At 44.7% G+C, this 19,098-nt stretch overlaps 2 protein-coding genes and 1 long non-coding RNA gene across 6 annotated transcripts; 1 reads left to right on the top strand and 2 right to left on the bottom strand.

The window, feature by feature from the left end:
- Window positions 1-182: 182 nt before the first annotated feature.
- Window positions 183-7,454, bottom strand: amt (aminomethyltransferase). The gene is made up of 9 exons (XM_042339772.1): window positions 7,310-7,454; window positions 5,491-5,658; window positions 5,095-5,175; window positions 4,325-4,456; window positions 3,670-3,748; window positions 3,004-3,149; window positions 2,014-2,194; window positions 1,685-1,840; window positions 183-1,145 (listed from the first exon to the last, which is right to left on the bottom strand). The coding sequence occupies exons 1-9, from the start codon at window positions 7,394-7,396 to the stop codon at window positions 967-969; spliced, it is 1,209 nt and encodes a 402-aa protein (XP_042195706.1). The 5' UTR covers window positions 7,397-7,454; the 3' UTR covers window positions 183-966.
- Window positions 7,455-11,387: 3,933 nt separating this feature from the next.
- Window positions 11,388-17,224, bottom strand: nicn1 (nicolin 1). Of its 2 annotated transcripts, XM_007890424.2 has the most exons (7): window positions 17,122-17,224; window positions 16,071-16,209; window positions 15,140-15,325; window positions 14,269-14,382; window positions 13,546-13,617; window positions 12,188-12,292; window positions 11,388-11,744 (listed from the first exon to the last, which is right to left on the bottom strand). In XM_007890424.2, exons 2-7 carry the CDS (start codon window positions 16,200-16,202, stop codon window positions 11,703-11,705), a joined length of 651 nt encoding a protein of 216 aa, XP_007888615.1. In that variant the 5' UTR covers window positions 16,203-16,209; window positions 17,122-17,224; the 3' UTR covers window positions 11,388-11,702. The 2 variants fall into 2 exon arrangements, with proteins under 2 accessions (XP_007888615.1, XP_042195712.1); XM_042339778.1 differs by lacking the exon at window positions 15,140-15,325.
- Window positions 17,225-17,393: 169 nt separating this feature from the next.
- Window positions 17,394-19,098, top strand: LOC103176709. 3 transcript variants are annotated; one of them, XR_487621.2, is made up of 3 exons: window positions 17,394-17,556; window positions 18,053-18,134; window positions 18,964-19,098. It is a non-coding gene; the product is annotated as an uncharacterized LOC103176709 (long non-coding RNA). The 3 variants fall into 3 exon arrangements; XR_487622.2 differs by having other exon boundaries at window positions 17,394-17,561; XR_487623.2 differs by lacking the exon at window positions 17,394-17,556 and adding an exon at window positions 17,623-17,834.

Below are 19,098 nucleotides of genomic sequence, written 5' to 3'. Positions count from 1 at the left end.
ATTGATTTGCACAATAAAATAGTGTGAAACAAATTTAACAATCCTAAAAGTGCCCATGTTGAAAGCTATTCCCAATTTCCCCTGAGAAACTGATCTTGTGTGAAATTCTGACCAGTCTCAGGCCACTGATATCGCCTATCGCCCACAAAATACAGTCAATTCACTTTAGTTTATTCTGTGAAGCGCTTTGAGACATCTCAAAGGCGTGATAAGACGCTGTATCAAATGCAAGGATTATTATTATTATCCCAGTGTTCATGATCATCCAGAAAAACTGTGGTTAGTACTACAAACACTATCTGTGACCAGACTCCCTCACCAATCGTTCCATAGAGTAAATCATGGCTCAAAGAGGTGAATGAGCAATTACATCACTGTCACCATTGAGGATACTTTTTTTTAAATATAATGAAATGCAGTAATATTTGATCATCACATCAGGAAAACACATGTACAAAATTACATCTAAATTTAAAATGAGTTATTTGCAAGTTGATTAGTTTGTACATTTCAATAATTCTATTTTACAATATAAACTCCAGTGACCTACAAATTATTTATGTACAAAATTGAAAGACACCTAAGGGGTGTTAGTTGACTAATTGTGGACAGATGTCCCAACAGTGTGAGATGGTTAAAAAACTAGCCGAATACAGTGCTGAGCTACAAAGTCAATCTGTTGTTCAAATGTCCAAAAGTCATTGCTGAAACTGCTCAGTGTTCTGGATACCAATGTTACAATCAACAGGTATTTTGCAGTTTCTCGATATAAAACATTATACATCGGTTCACAAAATCACCTCTGTGAACCAACACCCAAACACTATTCAAGTCTCAACCAAATGATACCCAAATAACGCGAATTAATATGAGCGCAATTGTGGTAAAGTCTGAAATTCATCAGATCTCTTGTTCAAGGCATTAGATTTCTACTCCTTTCTTTCTCCGCTCGAAAAGGGGCAAAGATCACTTGACAATATAGTATTTGGTCGGCACAAAAGGCATCTTGCTGACAACAGCATCCACAATCTTTTTCCTAACTTCCACCTTTAAGGGTGTGCCTGCCTTGCTGTACTGTGACTCCACGTAGCCCATGGCTATGTTCATTTTCAGGCAGGGTGATGGGCAGCCACTGGTCACTTCTCCTGCGGGTCAAATAATGTGAAACGGGGTTAGAAGAACAGAAACTAACCTCCTCAGGTGGTTTGTTTTCTTATTGATATCTGGAATACAAGTTACAGCCATGGTGGCTGATGGAGCTAGCAACAGAATAAGAAGCTGGGAACCCACTTGGCATTTACAAGGGTCCCGGAGCGCTTGAGTACACTGCGCTCACTGAGCAGTGTTGTGGTTGGAGGGCGGTGAAAGGAGATCACTTTAGAGCTCTATGCAGCTCGTATCCATCTCCAATTCTGCTTCAGAACAGTAACGCTAAAGCCATTCTGCCCGTGGCTAAACTGAAACTAGGAAAGACTAGGACTCTAGTCTATGCTGAGTTAACTGATCAGAGGAGTTTCTTTCCCCTTTCCCCGAAGGACAGATTACACAAAAAACAGCAAACGGAACATCTGCCGAGTTCTCCTACCTAGAGCACGATGAGGTGTGCTCGTGAGAGACACAACTGACTGAAATGAAAAGGTTTGTGTACCTCGCAATCTCAATCTCCCATTCCAGCTTAACTCACCGATTTTTTTTCCGTCTGCATTTAGGATCGGGGTGTGCTGCCTGACGGGAGGGCCTGTCGAGGTCAGACCCACTCGCTTTCTCTTCGTTTTCTCTTTGATCTGCCCGAGAATGACCGAAGCTCCGGGAAAATCCCCGGCCACACGCCGACGTTTCCCTATGGACGAACAGGAAGAAACAAAGCAGGTTCAGTCCATTCAGAATTCAACACGGGCAGAAATGACAGTAATGTCTCAGTAACGGAGAGCACCCCATGTTGCCTGGAGAACATAGGAGAAATAAAAACTAGACTAGAATAAGGAGACATTGAGAAAGAAATCCATTGACTACCTATGGTCCACATCAGGGTTGCTTCCACTGGAGTGGTGGTCTCATCAATGTCATTTCCATAGAGACAGAGTCCGGCCTCGAGGCGTAGGCTGTCCCTGGATCCAAGGCCCGCGAGTTTGACCTCACTGTGCTTCAACAAAGACTCCACCAGCTCAACAGTGCGTTGAATTGGAACAGAAATCTAAAACAACAAGAATAATTAACACTGAGGTATAGAGTCGGGAGAATGTCTCACCAATCTCTCAATCAAATCCTTACACTTCAAATCCTTACCGAACTTCTTTGTATCACAAATCGAGGTAAGTTTTTACGGTTTAATTTTGCCCACAAAATATAGTCAATTCACTTTATAGTATATTCTGTGAAGCGCTTTGAGACGTCTCAAAGACGTGATAAGGCGCTGTATCAAATGCAAGGTTTATTATTATTACTTTATTATTAATCAGCAGCAAATCCCTCTGTATTCCTCTATCACTCAATTTTTTCACATCCCTCTAGGGCTTGATCCCTTCATAAACTAGGTAATACCTTTTCCCTATGCTCACATTCCTAAATTGCACAAAAATTCAAGCAATCCATTTCAGTTAAACTCCAGAATATAAGTGCCTGGGGAAGAGTGTTACAAACACAGTTCCCAAATTCCAGTAAGGTGCAAATAAGAGTCTCACTGAGTAACGACATCTCACTGAGTAACAGGGCATAAGATTAGGAATAGGTAGGGCATCCCTCTCAGACACAGCTTATACGTGGAATGCTATTACTGAGACATTCAGCCCATCGAGGCTGTTACGCCAGTTTATTCCATCTCGCCAGATATTTTAATTCCAATGCCTGGCGCTTTCACGCTTCCAATTGCTATTCTTCCGTGTTATCTTTTAAGCGCTCCGTGTGTAGGGCACCGTGTAAATGCACACCATTGCGCCGCATAACCCTGCCCACTCAATTAATTACTAAAAGAGCTCCAGTACACTGTTAGCAAGAAATAGCTACCTCAACCCCGTCCTCTCCAGTGTATCCGCAGCGACTGACTCTGCAGCCCGGAACCCCAAACACAGTCATCACCGCGTTCGACATGAACGTCAGCTTGCTGAGGTCGTCGCTCATGCCCTCCTGCAAAACCCGCGCAGTTGATGGCCCTGAAGCACAGATAGGAAAATTACGTTAGGAACAAAAATAAGGATTGCCAGTGCACAGAACAAACATCGTCTCCAAGGACACAGCAGAGAACTGATCAAATGCTCGGGCCACTTGTTACAATAGGTCAACTATTTCAGGTGGCCACTTGAATGGGTGTGGAACTAAAGTAGCTTAACTTCCACAGAGAGAAAATGCAGAGACTTTCTTGCTCTTCGCACTAGTATCTCGATCAGAAGGGATTTGGTTCCACTGATAGCTGTGTATGTGCAGACACTTAGCTGGAGGAACAAATAATTCCTACAACTGAGCATTCATCGCCATTCATAATTCTATATAGCGAACAGCACGAGTATAACAGTTATGTTGAACATGGACATGAGAGTTGCAGGCTAAAAATAATACTAATCCTTGCATTTGATATAGCACCTAATTACGTCTTCGAGACGTCTCAAAGCGCTTCTCTATATTTTGTGGGCGAAACGCGGCAGCCGATTGCGCACAGGATATATAGTAAGTTACCTTGCACCGCAATCAATCCTCTTTCCAAAAATTCCAAGTCAGCATCGTATCCAGCAGCTTTAAACTCTGCAAGTTTACGCTACAAAACAGAAAATTCAGTCACTGATAACAGTAATGCGATGTTAGAACAGTGTGTGCAGGTTTCTGTGCCAGCAAACAGTACGTAGAGCCTTGTTGGAGCTGGCTCTTTATTGGATCTGGGCCACTAATGTGCTCCACTGGGTAGAAGATAAATATCAGCAGAAGCATTTGCAACTCCCTGGGAACAGATCCAATGCCTACCCACCGGCCTCCAATTGGTTCTTAGTTCCAAGAATATCTGTGTCCTTGGTGAGTACTGAGCTACATAGATGAGAAACATGCACCTTCATATCCCAGACTGTGCTGTGAGTGTGACTATCTCAGCCGAGGTAGCAGTTGGTGGAAATAAAGCTACAAATCTCACACAAGACCCAGGAATGAACTGATAAAGCTCAATAAGTCCCTGATCATGAGCTGGAAGAGGCGTTTCTATGAAAAATATCAGCAATTTTATAATACTTGACAATATAATAACTGCCTCTCACCCCCCATCTCAATTACATTAGTGTAAGAAAGAGAAACACCTTTGTTTCTACAGTCCTTGAGCTTTACCCTCAAGACTTTATCAACAGACCTTCATGTGGGCAGAATCTTTGTCAGCACAGCCAGCGTTCGACACAACAAACAGATACCCATCTGATGTCTGGCTCACTATTAGATCATCAATGACACCTCCCTTCTCATTCGTAAGGAGGGACAGCATGCCCTGAAACAAAGCAAGCAAAGAGTCACAAGAGAATACATAATTCACTGACCCTTATTTGCAAACCAGTAAGAGAAGATATTCTACACAGAATAGCTAGATGCATCCAACATCCCCCAATCGCTGGCCAAAGGATGACTGGTGAGGTCATGAAAAGCAGAGAGGCATAAATATTCTATGGAAAATAGTGCCGTATTTAACCACACAACGTCCCCACTATGTGACAATAATTTAACATAGATTTTATCCCTCATTCATCATCGCTAACTTAAAATCAAAACTGATTGCTAACTTCAGCTAACTCATTTTTTCCCAGGACCACAAGACTGGAACACCTCACTTCACTCAGTCTCGCCCTCTTCCTACAATCTACAAGCCTTTAAAATCACCTAACTATTGTTTCTTGATTCGTCTCATCGACTCTTTTTGAATGCCATCGTTTGCTGACTACAGGCCTTGATTAAAAAAGCTTGAAGTTAAATTTTAAAAAGCGCAGTATTTGTACTTTATAGCAAAACCTACCAGAATTTAAATTGATAAATAAAGATTTGTTTTAATCGGCTTGAAGAGCACCATCATTAACACGAAGAGTAGACGGTCAGAATAGGAAGAATGCACCTCTTATAGAAGACTTTACTCACTTGATTCTCTTTGAGCTCAGCAATGTCCCCAACGATCAAACTCTCCATGAACTTCACTCGGTCTTTCCCCACCACCTTAGACTGAAATACAGATCTGAATGAGCTTACGTATATGTTTTAAAAATACACGACAGGGCATATATAGAATCAGCACTGTCAAGGTAAGTTCAAGAGGAACTTAAAACAAGTGTAGGTGTTAGCATGTTTTTTTTAAAAACAAATACCTAAATATTACACTGGTGAAAGTGTCAAGGGGCCACATAAAACTACACCTCCCAAAAAATACCTCTAACTGAACAGATAGAGAGTCGGCAGTAAGGAAATGGAGGTAAAATGTATGGATTCCAGGGTAAGGGCCAAGTTTATCAGTCAGTCTGTATTAAGTTGTGGCCTTACCTGCAACATGTGAGACACATCAAACAGTGAACAGTGCTCCCTTGTGTGTAAGTGTGAAGCAATGTGACTGTCTTTATACTGAACCGGCATACTCCATCCTGCAAAATCTACCATCCGAGCCTCCTGGCTCCGATGGAAGTCATAGAGAGGGGTCTTCCTGAGAGATTCCTGAACCAAAAAACAGAAATGGATATCACTGCCGAACACATTCGCACCATCTTAAAACATCTGACAGATTTTGCATTGCATAGCCAACCTATACCTTTTAGTGACTGCAGTAATGTAATCATGTAGCTCAGGCACCATAAATCAAGTAGATCAAGCAGATTAGAAATCAACTGAAAATATTACAGTTGCAAAGTTACTCCAGAGTTCAACATACTGCGACCTTGAATTTAAAGTTCATTTTTAAAACAAAAGTCTGAAACGTTATAATGTACAGGATTGCCAACAAGAACACAAAAACAAGAATGTACAAAAAAAAAGGTTAACAACCTGACATAGGATGCTGCGAGAAAGGGGTAACAAGTGTAATTTAAACCAAACCAAAAAAAAAGAGCGACCTCTGTACCGTATAGAAGCCGCTTCAGAACTGTAAGACTCCTGCCGGTCCTGTGCACAGTAGTTAAACAAAGGGGAGAGCGGACGTAGCCACCTAACTGCGAAAAGTCTGCAACTCAATTATTTTTTCATCGTCAATCAACCCAAAATGCTGCAGCACCGGTAGCCCGACAGATACAAGCAAGATGAGGATCTTCATACTTCAGAGGGATGGTTTGATAATCCCTCTACCCCCCCCCCCACCACCCAATCTAATCTAATAATCCCCCCCAGGCTGCCAATTCCTCCTGCTGGTTTGCGAAGAGCCTGTCTGATGATGATGATGATGATGATAATAATCCTTGCATCTGATATGGAGCTTTATCACGTCTTCAAGACGTCACAACCTGCTTCACAGGATATACTGCAAAGCGAATTGACTGTGTACTCTGTGGGCGAAAAGCGGCAGCCAATTGCGCGCAGCAGCGTCGCCGTGGATCGAGCGACCCAATTACTCTCATTTTTTGGGCTTTAGTGCAACGTCTCCAGCCAACGTCTCCGGTCGTAGCACAAGACGCCAATGCATCGCCGGCGTCCTTTTATTATGGTCCAGTCGTGACGGGCTGCCAATGCGCCCGTGTCAACACACACCCCCCGCCGTCCCCCCCGCCAACCCAACCCAACCCCCGCCAACCCAACACAACCCCCCGCCGTCCCCCCCGCCAACCCAACCCAACCCAACCCACCCCAACCCACCCCTCGCCAACCCAACCCAACCCACCCCCCGCCAACCCAACCCAACCCACCCCACCGCCAACCCAACACACCCCCCTCCGTCCCCCGCCAACCCAACCCAACCCACCCCACCCCAACCCACCCCTCGCCAACCCAACCCAACCCACCCCCCCACCAACCCAACCCAACCCACCCCCGCCAACCCAACCCAACCCACCCCACCGCCAACCCAACACACACCCGCCGTCCCCCGCCAACCCAACCCAACCCACCCCACCCCACCGCCAACCCAACACACACCCCGCCCCCCCCGCCAACCCAACCCAACCCCAACCCACCCCCACCCCGCCAACCCAACCCACCCCCACCCCCCCCCCCGCCAACCCAACCCAACCCCCCCCGCCAACCCAACCCACCCCCCGCCAACCCAACCCACCCCTCGCCAACCCAACCCAACGCCTCCCCTCCACAGCAATGCCTTGGCTGTGCGGTCACGGTACACCTCCCCCCCCCCCCCTCCCCCCCCGGGGACACGGTCACTCACCGATCCGCCGTGGCTGAATCTTGCCTGAGGACGGACTCCGGCCCCCGACCGGAGCCCCAGCCTGAGCCCCACACCGACCCTCAGCATGATGCACCCCCTCTCCCTCCCTCTCCCTCTCTGACTGCCTGACTGACAGCTGTGTGTCTGCTCTCCCTTCTGCCTCCAGCAGCAGCAGCAGCCACTTTCCGAGCATGCGCAGTCACTCGGGGGGGCGCGCAGGGCATTCTGGGAGCTGTAGGCCTGGGCGGTGCGGGGCGGCGAGCGCGAACCGCAACTCCCAGGGTGCAGTGCTTCCCGCTGGCAGGAGGGAGGGGCGAGCAGCTGATCGCCAGAGGGGCTCTCCTTGGGGCTGAGTGCACACACCAGAGGGAGTGTAATAATAATAATAATAATAATAATCCTCGCATTTGATATAGCGCTTTTCATGTCAGGAGGACGTCCCGAAGCGCTTCACAGAACACACTGTAAAGTGAATTGACTGTATATTTGTGGGCGAACGCGGCAGCCAATTGCGCACAGCACTGTCCCACAAACAGTCGTAGATTGAAAATGACCAATTTATTATTGTTTTTGGTTTTGGAGGATTATTATTAGGCTCTGTGTGGAGTAAGGAAACTTGCCCAAGGTTTCGCCCTCTGCCTGGAATTGAACTCAGGTCTCTCGCTTACAAAGCGAGTGCTCTAACCCCTGAGCTACAGGACTCCACAATACTCAGCTACTTTCCTCTTCATCTTCAGGACTTGTGCAAATTTGGCACTGGGGACCTCTGCCATTTAACCCCTTCTGTTGACTTTTATATTTTCGTATTTCGCCCACAAAATACAGTCAACTCGCTTCCCGTGAAGCGCTTTCGAGACGACAAGAAAAAAAACCGCGTTCGTAGGGGGCGCCTTTCGCGGTGGGAGGGCGGCCCAAGGCGCTGGGCGTCTCGACAATGTGACAAAGCGCTACATTAAATGCAAGGATTATTATCATTATTAATGATTACTGTTGATCTTTGGGGCACGCTGCTGCAGGCTGCCAATCCTCTGAACCCAGTAAAACAGATGGTGCGTGTGATATTGCCCCAGCGTTAGGCTATCTCTGCGGAGTCAGCTAATTCGGTTCTACATGCTCAAGCCATGAACTTTGGAACTCAATCAGTACTGTGTCCTATCTGATCATCAACCCTGCAAATGGAAGTCCTAATAGGCTTTGATTCTAGCTGAACAAGCAACAACAACAACAACAACAAGATTCCATTTATAGAGCGCCTTTCACGTCGGGAGGACGTCCCAAGGCGCTGTACAGTTGGGTCGGGACCCGAGCAAATGGTCAGGGTGAGGGGAGGGAAGGGAGGGAGCGAGGAGGGGGTAGAGAGTCGAGAGGGGAGCTGAAGGCTCGGTCAAAGAGAAAGGTCTTGAGACCGGCCTTGAAGGAGGAAAGGGAGGAGGCGGCGAAGGCACTGGGGGATAGAGTTCCAGAGCCTCGGGGCTGAAGGCCACCGATGGTAGGGCGGTTGGGGCGGGGGATGTGGAGCAGACCGGAGCCAGAAGAACGGAGGGTACGGGCGGGTAGGTAGGGGGATAGTAGGTCGGAGAGGTAGGAGGGAGCGAGGCCGTGAATGGCCTTGTAGGTGAGGATGAGGATCTTGAATTCGATCCTCTGGGGGATGGGGAGCCAGTGGAGGCGAGCGAGGGTGGGAGTGATGTGGTCGCGGTGTCTGGTGCGGGACAGTACACGAGCTGCAGAGTTCTGAATGACCTGCAGTGTGGAGGGAGGGCCGGGAAGGCCGACGAGGAGAGAGTTCCCATAGTCCAGCCTTGAGGTGATAAAGGCGTGGACCAGAGTTTCAGCCGCGTGAGGGGTGAGATAGTGCCGTAGTCTGGCGACATTCCGGAGGTGATGGAAGGCGGTGCCAGTGGAAAGCTTGCTACGTTCACGAGTTAAAAACTCCAGTGGTAGCCAATGTACTGGGGTCCCCATATCTTGGTTCTTGCCAACCTGTGCCTACAATCTTTGAAAGAATGCACATCCCACACCAGACCGACAAAACTATACTTATGTGGAACCCTCTGCAGTATGGTTTGGACTCGAGCATCGTGTTGGGTTTCTGCATGTGCCAGACACCCCACCCCACTTTGTGGACCGCTTAATAGCTTGCCTTGTGCTGTGCAAATCACAATTATATAACGAAGCATCAAATTCAAGCAATACGTCATTGAAGACAATGCTCCTTTTGTCATTCACTAAAGCTTCTAAAATTAAATCAGGTTGGCAATTTGCTTTGATCAACAGTAATGTAGAGCAAAAACAGAAGTCGCTGGGAACACAGCAGGTCAGGCAGCATCTATGGGGAAAGAAGTGAGTCAATGTTTCGGGTCCATGACCCTTCGTCAGAACTGGGGCGTGTTGAGAGGGAGAGGCTTTTAAGGGCTCAAAGAGAGAGGGAGGAGGCAAGGCAAGGTAGACAATGGATAAAATGGGGTAGAGGATGGGATGATGGGTTAAAGAGGTGTTAATAATGCCAAACGGGGGGGGGGCGAAATTGCAACAAAATAGGCAGACCAGAGACTAAGGTCTGGGACCCAGATGATGTGGTAATGGTCACAGAAGAGGGGGAGGAGGAGAGGGAGGTCAGCTGTTATGGTCTGAAATTGTTCAAATCAATATTAAGATATTGAGTAATGTAGAGCTGCACAAGGACTAATCTAAAACACAAGATCTTCAATTTGTACTACAGTGCAGATTTCCATCCAATATATAGTGCTTACATTTTATCTACTTCATAATTGAGAATTCCTGCTTACATAAATAGCGAGTATGTGTCGCAAATGCCCTATTAATGCCCGTAATGGATATATAATGATGCTTTATGGTATTAGTCAGTAAATAGGGGAGGTTAGGATATATTTACACAGATGGTTAGTATGTGGAAGCAGTACTACCTGTGAAGAGCAGTAGTCAAGGGAGGATCCATGCTAACTTTCAAGAAGGAAAATGATTGATATCTAAGGAATATGGGGAAAAGACTGGTCATTGGGTCTGAATAGACTTTCAAAGAATTGGCAGAGACACAATGGGCTAATGGCCTGCTTCCTTCTAGTGTTGATAAGTTTATGGTTCCTATTCTGATCTCAAATCAGAACAAATAGGTTATTATATTGTCGGAAGTCGATTTCTGGTCAAACTCCAAGATGAGAGGAGAAAAATGTTTTTTGACTGATAATATGATAGCACAGTGAAGCAAATGCAATACATGTGTTTATGAAATTGTTAAAAAGATACAACTGAGCAGCAACAGAGCATATTCAGTACTTCCATTCCATACTGGCACAGAATTTACAAGGTAAGGAGTAGCAATGATTCTTCTGACAGCAGATCATGAGACTGGAACTTTTCGAAAACTTTGCATAGTGTGGTAGGTATTACATATCCCATACTTGTGCTGATGGATTGTGAGTCTGAGGTACTGATGTACAATTGTGAGTGTGTTGTAGGGATAGTTGCCATAGTTGTATTATTCTCCTTCTGCTAGACAACCTTTGTGAAGTGAAATGCTATTGTTCTGCCTCTGAAGATCTTGTCTAAACTCAACAGCCATGCAGGATATGTAATGACTTGACGGTCATTAATAATAATAATAATCCTCGCATTTACGGTAATAGCCTTACAGAATATACTGTAAAGTGAATTGACCGTATATTTGTGGGCGAAACGGGGCAGCCAATTGCACACAGCAGAGTCCCAAAAACAGTTGTGGATTGAAAATGACCAATTTATTATTGTTTTGTTTTTTGGAGGGATTATTATTAGGCGTGTGAAGTAAGGAAACTTGCCCAAGGTTTCGCCCTGCCTGGAAGTGAACCCAGGTGTCTCGCTTGGAAAGTGAGTGCTTTATCCTCCGAGGACTCCAATGGCATGCCATCTCAAATCTGAGAAAACTTGTGATCTTAATTTGGAGAAGCAACTAAGAACAACACAACATCATCTATCAAGATGGTAAGTGCTTCAGGTTTCTTGGATTGTAAAAGACTGTTGTAATTATTAAGATGGCAGGAGTAAAGTTTAATTCTTTCTGATGTAATGTAATGAATTATACAGATAAACCAAAAGTGGAAGCTTTATTTCAGCTCTAAGACCCCACCTTTACCAAAACATACAGGAGTTAGGCATATATCAGTGCATTTAAATTATCTGATTGACGCATGGTAAATCAACAGTTTATCAGATTTAATAACTTAATATGCGGATAACAAGCAGCGGTCTGGCAAATAGCAAAAAGGGTCCTGTGACACTTCAAGCTTTGTTAAGGACATCGAGTCACACAAACCTGGAGGAGCATGTACACTCACACATAAGATACTTTGAATTCAGACCTTCCCAGAAGAAATTGTATTGTAGGATGGAGCAGTCAGGTGTAGGACAGCAAGTTGATATCATAGGAACCATCCACCTGTAGGTAGGGCAAATGAATGTATATCAGGCAATTACAGTAAACTCCTGATAACTCGTCACTCCAAGGGAAAGTGGCTTAGTGATGAGTTATCAGGAGTGGCAAGTTAGGCATACGTAATTAAATACCGCCAGGATATTACCAGCATGATGACTTAAGTGGTGGTGACAAATTAAGCCGGGGTTGAGTATCAGGATTTTTCGGGGGTATTGAAATAACAATCATTGGAGGAGTGGCCTGGAGAAGGGAGGGTGGCAAACCGTTCAGACTTCCACTACTGGAATATTTTTAAAAGGTTTACCACTGCCGAGACTAAGTCTTCAATTATTCGAAAAAACTTTGCACTTTGATGAGCAGTGTTCCGGTTTGTTTTACCTTCAGTTTCTTTATACATTGATTTTGATTTTTTTTTGTACCTACCACTGCTGGAGAACAATACTCACATCAAAACGTCCAACACGGGTGCAAGTCGGAGTGTTTCGAACCATTTCAGTTAACAGCCACATGTGTTGTACACTGGAAGCCACAGCCTCAGGATCGGGGAGGCCCTGTTAAAGGAGATTTACAGTTAGTTCAAGAAAACACCTGCCATTAGTTTACTTCCCAGCATCTTGTAAGCTATCTTCTATCGAATACTCCCAAGTATTAGGCTGTTTTTTTTGTTTGTGGGATGAGGTATTCAAAGCACTGAAAACAGAAAATGTCCAGAGTGGGGCAAAAAATATCACACTGTTACTAAAACAAGTATACTTAATAGTGAATCAGTAAGCTTAATTTTCAGTATCAGAGACCAAGAAATGGACCTTGTCTAGGGCTGGATCTATAGCTGCTCCTTAATGTAAGGAACAGATTCCCGGTGTCTCACTCAGATAAGTGACCACAAGTTAAGTCTAGTGAAAATAATAAAAATAATCCTTGCATTTGATATAGCGCCTTATCACATATTTGAGACATTTCAAAGCGCTTGATAGAATACACTGTAAAGTGATTATTTTGTGGGTGAAACGTGGCAGCCAATTGCGCACAGCAGTGTCTCACAAACAGTCGTGGATTGAGTGACAAAATTATCATTTTTAAAAAAAATTTTTTTGAAGGAAATATACACATAGGAATAGCACACAGTTAGGCACGAAGAACAGAAACACACCATGGCACACTCATTATGATAAATTACTTATTGATCACAAAGTTAGTCTTTGGAAATTTTTATTGCTTTGTCTGAAATGAAAAGCAAGCAAACTAAATTATATCATATCTTTGTAGGTTTATAGATAACACAAAGCAAAGGTCGCCTTCCCAGATTTGGTATAAGTTTGGGTTAAAGCCTTGTGCATGAATGCAAAGTAAATTAATGAAAGTTTTGAAAAACAAACAATTGAGGTCCAGGCTACGTTTGCCTTCTGGAATTTTCTGCTGATCTTTCTCAGCTCACGACTTCTCCCTATACTGCCAAAAGTTGCTGTGGTTCTTCATCAATAGTTAATACCTCTGTATGTTAGCACTGTCATGCAATATGCCACATTACAATAAAAAACATTACTGAATTTGAAAAGCACTCGTGCACCATAATCCATAATGTATCCTCAATGATGCGGTTGCAGGTAATTCCTGCCCTGCCCAGTCTTCGATTTATTCCAGCTGCTGCTTCTCAAACAGCATAAAACCTGCCCATGAGTATCTAATTATCCGTCCTAGCACAAAAATTGTTTAAAAAAAAGCCGAATAAAAATCACCAAAGAAAAAATTCCCTAGGTGCAGAAATACAACAGTCAGCTGTGAAACTCAGTGAAGTCAAACTCACAACATTTAAGTTCAAAGGTCTCTCCAGTGGAGTAAGATGGGACAGCCATGATCCATTTCCTCTCTGTAGATTCTATAAAACAAATGGTTGAACATAAATTGGTTGAGTGGGAAAAAAAATGTTAGAAATAACTGGAGGCTGACATCACCAATAAAATAGATCCCTCTGCTTTGACCTGCAAGAAATTGAAAATAGTGACACCTTTGCAACTAATGTTATGCTGACATGTCAAAATCCAGTCCCTGAGATATAAAGTAAGATAGCGCAAGTGATTCAGTACTGGCAGGTCCACACCACTGCTGTTTAAATGGGTAGTTTTAAAAACAGTGGAGCCTTGTTATAACATGGTTGGGACGTCCTCCCAACGTGAAAGGTGTTATACAAATGTAATTTGTTGTTGTTTTGGGGCCTATAACATCCCAACAAGTGCTTTTATGGAGTGTGATCTTCAGTCAGTGTTCTGCATGCATCATGCATGCCGAAAGAAGAAACTTTTGGCCGGATGTGGGAAGCCAAAAATTCAACGTCGGTCAACAAGCCACTGCTAATCCTGCGGTTTCAAGTCACACCAGCATGACCTGGTGATCCGGAAGTCAGCTATTTTGTCTTGCGCTGGTGAAATTCCCATGGAGCAGAATTTTCTGGGTGAGTAAAAGTCAATTATGTTGTAAAATAACAGCTGTTTTAATGAAATATTTTATAAGGGGGTTCAACTGTACTTACATCCTGGTCACATTCATATAGTTTGATGTCTTCTACTGAAAAACTTAGCCAAACTGGAGATGGTTGTCGAAGAATCAGGCGCATTGCTGTCACCCCATTTGGTTCGCACAGCATCTGTAGATAATGATCAATTTAATCCGTCAGGCAATTTAATTTTATGTCAGTCACAAGAGCCTTCAAAATACCACGAGTTCCATTGCTGAAACAGTAAACTCTTCTCACCTAGTTTAGGTTTTGTGATGGCAGTGCCTAGCAGCATCTGAACCACTCACACCATTCTGTACAAGCCATTGCACAGTGAATAGGGATTACAGTGCAAACACATTATAAGAAAAGTTGTGTTTATAGTAAAGCATGCTAATATGCTGCATTGTATACAATACTTCAGAGTTAGTCAGACCTCCTCAATATTAAGCACTTGGAGATCCATAGCCCCCAAACAGACCATTCGGCTTATCTAGTTCCATATTCCACCCTTTTCCCCATATCCCTCAACTTTATTCTCCCTCAACCATATGTCCATCCTTTTTTTGAATGTACACACGGTTGCAGCAGAATGTACACACAGTCAACAACAGACTGAGGCAGAGAATGCCACACTCCAACCACTCTCTGTTTGAAAAAATTCCTCTTAATCTTTGTTCTGGAGATCCCAGTTATGATTTTAAAACTCTGTCCTCTAGGTCTAGACCTCCTGTCCACTGCAAATAATCTTTCCCTGTTCATCTTATTTAAATCTTCCATCATCTTATATGCTATCATATCCCCTTTGAACCATGTGAGCTCCAAAGAAAAAAGATTCAGTTTATCCAGCCTTTTCAGACATAGGATATTCATCATTGATACACATATTCTTGGAATGAAGCCTGACCTGATGTTTATGAACAGAAAAGTAGTCCTGAGATCCCTTCTCAGCATGGGGATTGGGCATCAGAGGTAAATTCCTTGTACAGGTATTCCATTTTGCCGTTTTTTTGTCAGACTCTGAGAGAACAGGTCGGTGAATACGTATAGTTAAGAAAGCAGTGTAGTAATTCTTAAACGTGATGGCCCGAAGCTGTTAGTGAAGAGTGATTGAAAATCAGGATTAAGAGCATCAATGAGCATATAATGGAAAGGCAGAACTAGAGCTACACAATATTAGAAAAACAATTTTAAAAAATTGAACACTGATATTTTTGAATAGTAAAATAAATTGAGATGATCAAAAATGTCCTACTATAGCAGATTAAAATCTTGTCTCGATTTGTGTGAAATTGCTTCATTATTACTTAGCCATCAAATAGGTGTAAAAGGAGAAGTGAGAAAAGGGGTCTTGGGAGCAGTACGCCTGGTGGAAAACAAATCAAGTGTTTGGTTCTAAATTCCTTGTAGTTTATTGAACCTCAGTTAGATCTCCACACACAAATGATCTGTTACAAGTGATGTATACTTCAAAACTAGTAACTTTGCGAGAAACTGGGTGAATCACTTTCTGTCTCTCTCTTGGAAAGGAGAAGCCATATACTTGGCTCTTCTTTACACTGATGTATCGGGTTACAAATAAAGGCCCACTGCCCACTCAGTGGCGGTATACATTGATTATATTTCAATATGTTATTGAAAGAAATGCCTGATTTATACTGTGGGAAATCAAAGGCCATCGGTTCCAACAGCAGTAGAAATCGGAGCAAACAGCAAAGAGAATCTATTTTCTAAAAATCCAAATTGTCCTTAGATATAGTACTCTGATTTAAAGCCTAATCTGCTGATATAAATCCACAACAGTCCCACTGTAAGAGGCTAAACAATATATTACTTACATTAATTCCCCTTTCACGTGGAAAAGAGATATCAATTGCAAAAACACCAGGCTTCCCGGAGTTGGATTTTATATCCCCAATTTGGAGCGGGACTGGTGTTTTAATCACACAAGCGACGCTATCTTCTGTCATTATACCTCTGCAGTAAAGAAGAGAGTAATATTAGATCAAACCTCATAGCCAAAGGGGAAAAAATGCGATTTGTAATCCCAATCATATCGTCATTCAACTGAACTGCACTCTGCGAAGTAATAATAATAATAATAATAATAATCCTTGCATTTGATACAGCGCTTTTCACGTCGGGAGGACGTCCCAAAGCGCTTCACAGAACACACTGTAAAGTGAATTGACTGTATATTTGTGGGCGAACGCGGCGGCCGATTGCGCACAGCGACGTCCCGCAAACAGCCGTGGATTGAAAATGACCGATTTATTACTGTTTGGGGTTTTTGGAGGGACTATTATTATATATGACAACGAAGTACGACAGCACATTCCGTGAGGCGCGTTGAGACACGATAAAGGCGCTGCCGCAAATGCAAGAACCATCACCCACTAATAATCGCCATCGGACTTCGCAGAATACACACCGCAAAGCGAATCGACCGCGTAATTTTTTTTGCGCGGGCGAAGGGCGGCGGCCGGTGGCGCGCCCCTCGGCGACCCGCGAACGCTTGTGTTGTGGAGCGCGCGAATTACCATTATCGTCATTATTATTATTATTATTATTATATTTTTTTGGGAGGGATTATTACCCTCTGGAAAGCGATCCGCCAACCGACTAACAACCGGATTCCTACCCCCCCCCACTGCCAGGTAACCAGAGGCAGAGAATCCAAGCGGTATCTAAACCAGCAAAGCCCCTCACAGTTAATATATATATATATATATATATATATAGAACCAATATATAATAATATAATATATCACAGATATAAATGGATAATATACAATATATCAAAATGTCGATATAGATATAGAATACATAAATAGATATGGAGATGATATGTAATATGTAATGTGGGTATATAGAGATAAATATATGTACCTTAAGGTGGAATTTTAATGTTCTGAATTTTAAAATTAACGGTTTCTTCGGTTTAGAGCGACTTGAAGATCAGTGTCGGTTTGAAAGGGAAGAGCGCGCGAGGGGGGGGGGGGCGGCCATGGCGACGCGTCGCGTCACGCGTCACGCGACGCGTCACGCGTCCGGAGCGGCGCGTGGAGGCCAGGGTGCGCCCGTGCGCGAGTGCGCCGCCGCGCGCGGTGGCGTCACCGGCTCGGCGGTGTCACGTGCTCGGAGCCGGCTATAAAAGGCAGCGAGAGCCGCCGTCACGTGCTTCAGCTGGCGTGGTCCTGGAGGGAAAGGCTGGAGAGGCGCGGCCACGCGTGTGGCGGTAACGCGAAGCTCAGCGCTGCAGTCACGTCCCGATAATAATACGATGGCGTTCATAACCAATTATCGCTTCAGGACGACGGAGAGGTAAGGTGAGGCTTGAGCGCGCGCACACACACACGTGCGCGCGTGCGAAAGCCGAACCGAAAAGAAGCGTTGGGATTTGAAAACGGAGCTCGCGCGCTCGGACGGCCCCACGTGGTCCCGGTCTGAGGCGCTCAACGGTTTCAACGGTTTTCTGAGCGCGAGCGAGAGGAGCAACGGCTGTTCGAAGGGGCCGCGGCTGCGTGGGGGGTGGGGGGGGTGACTTGGTTTTCACTAACCTCCCTGCAGTGAGTTCTCTTAGACGTCCATCCATCCATGAGGTAAAGTTATGAAAGAGATGGCGCATTGGGTTTGTAACGAGGCTCGAATGGTGTTTAAATAACAATAATCCTTATCACGTCTTCGAGAAGCCCCGAAGCGCTTCACGGGGGATACTCGCTCGGGTGCGGTGAACCGGGGCGTGTGGGTGGGGTAAGGGTGGGGTGGGGGGAGAGGGTAAAATGGTCGGTCGTTAAGCCATCCGTCTTTTGACTTCCAGCGCGTGCCTCGACGGACGGACGGACGCCCTGGACCGGTTCCCGCTCGGAAACGACGGCCCGGCCCGGCCGACACCGAAGCTGGTGGGTTTGTGGCGCCTGATTGTCTCACGGAGTGCTTCACAAAGAATAACAATATTAATAATGATAATAATAATCCCCGCGTTTGACCATAGCGTCTCATCGCGCCTTCGAGGCGCCTCAAAGCGCCTCCCAGGATACATTGCCGAGCGGATTGGACCGTACTTGGTGGGCGACGCGCGGCAGGCAGTTGCGCACGGCTGGGCTAACGGTTACCAGAGTCGACGGGAGAGTTAATCGGTTAATATTGAAGTCTTGGAGCCTTGGTGTGACTTAACTGAAATTTGGGGTCTGAAAGGATGGCTCTCGGTGATTGCTTGATTCGTGGAAAAACTTGGAACGCATAGTTCCTGGGCTCGGATGGTCTCCTCGTCGCCGATAATAATCCCTCAAAAAAAAATAATAGATTGGCCACTTCGACCCACGGCGGTTTGTGGGGACGCTGCTGTGCGCAATCGGCTGCCGCATTTCACCCACAAACATACTCACTTTACAGTCTATTCTGTGAAGCACTTTGAGACGTCGAGAAGACGTGAAAAACGCGATGTCAAATGCAAGGATTATTATTCTTATCGCTCTCTACCAGCTAACGCACCACTGAAGAGTTCGGAATCAACCGCAAACTCCTGCCCAGGAACCCAGATTATATTGTATTGCTGGGATCATGTGTCAAACATGGAAAGTAGAAATGCGCAGAATCTTATGAAATACTGAATCTGGACAAAGTGTAATTTAGCATCGTTTCAGATTAACTGATATAAAGATGAAACGATAAACGGTTTACGAGATGTTAAGTATTGTAGTCATGTCTAATGATCTATTTAATTTACAGGTCCACCTCAATAAGACTGGATCCCCCATTGCTGGAAAATTATCTCGGTTTACTAGATGAAGCAGATTCCACACTTCGACCTAAGAGTAACCTACAAAATGCATAAAACTGATTAAATGTGGTATTTTGTGTGTG

The sequence above is a fragment of the Callorhinchus milii genome, unplaced genomic scaffold, assembly GCF_018977255.1.
Source record: "Callorhinchus milii isolate IMCB2004 unplaced genomic scaffold, IMCB_Cmil_1.0 Scaffold12, whole genome shotgun sequence".
NCBI lineage: Eukaryota > Metazoa > Chordata > Chondrichthyes > Chimaeriformes > Callorhinchidae > Callorhinchus > Callorhinchus milii.
Note: the sequence above shows the minus strand (reverse complement) of the source record. Positions and strands in the feature narration are given on the sequence as shown.

Excerpts from the sequence above, each read along its gene's own strand:
- amt (XM_042339772.1), bottom strand. The coding sequence starts at position 7,396 with ATGCTGAGGGTCGGTGTGGGGCTCAGGCTGGGGCTCCGGTCGGGGGCC. Across the intron at positions 4,457-5,094 it reads CTGAGCTCAAAGAGAATCAA|GGCATGCTGTCCCTCCTTAC; the intron begins GTGAGTAAAGTC and ends GCTTTGTTTCAG. Across the intron at positions 1,841-2,013 it reads AACCCTGATGTGGACCATAG|GGAAACGTCGGCGTGTGGCC; the intron begins GTAGTCAATGGA and ends GTTCGTCCATAG.
- nicn1 (XM_007890424.2), bottom strand. The coding sequence starts at position 16,202 with ATGACAGAAGATAGCGTCGCTTGTGTGATTAAAACACCAGTCCCGCTC. Across the intron at positions 15,326-16,070 it reads CACGTGAAAGGGGAATTAAT|CTTCGGGCCATCACGTTTAA; the intron begins GTAAGTAATATA and ends CTTCACTAACAG. Across the intron at positions 12,293-13,545 it reads GACCTTTGAACTTAAATGTT|GGCCTCCCCGATCCTGAGGC; the intron begins GTGAGTTTGACT and ends CTCCTTTAACAG.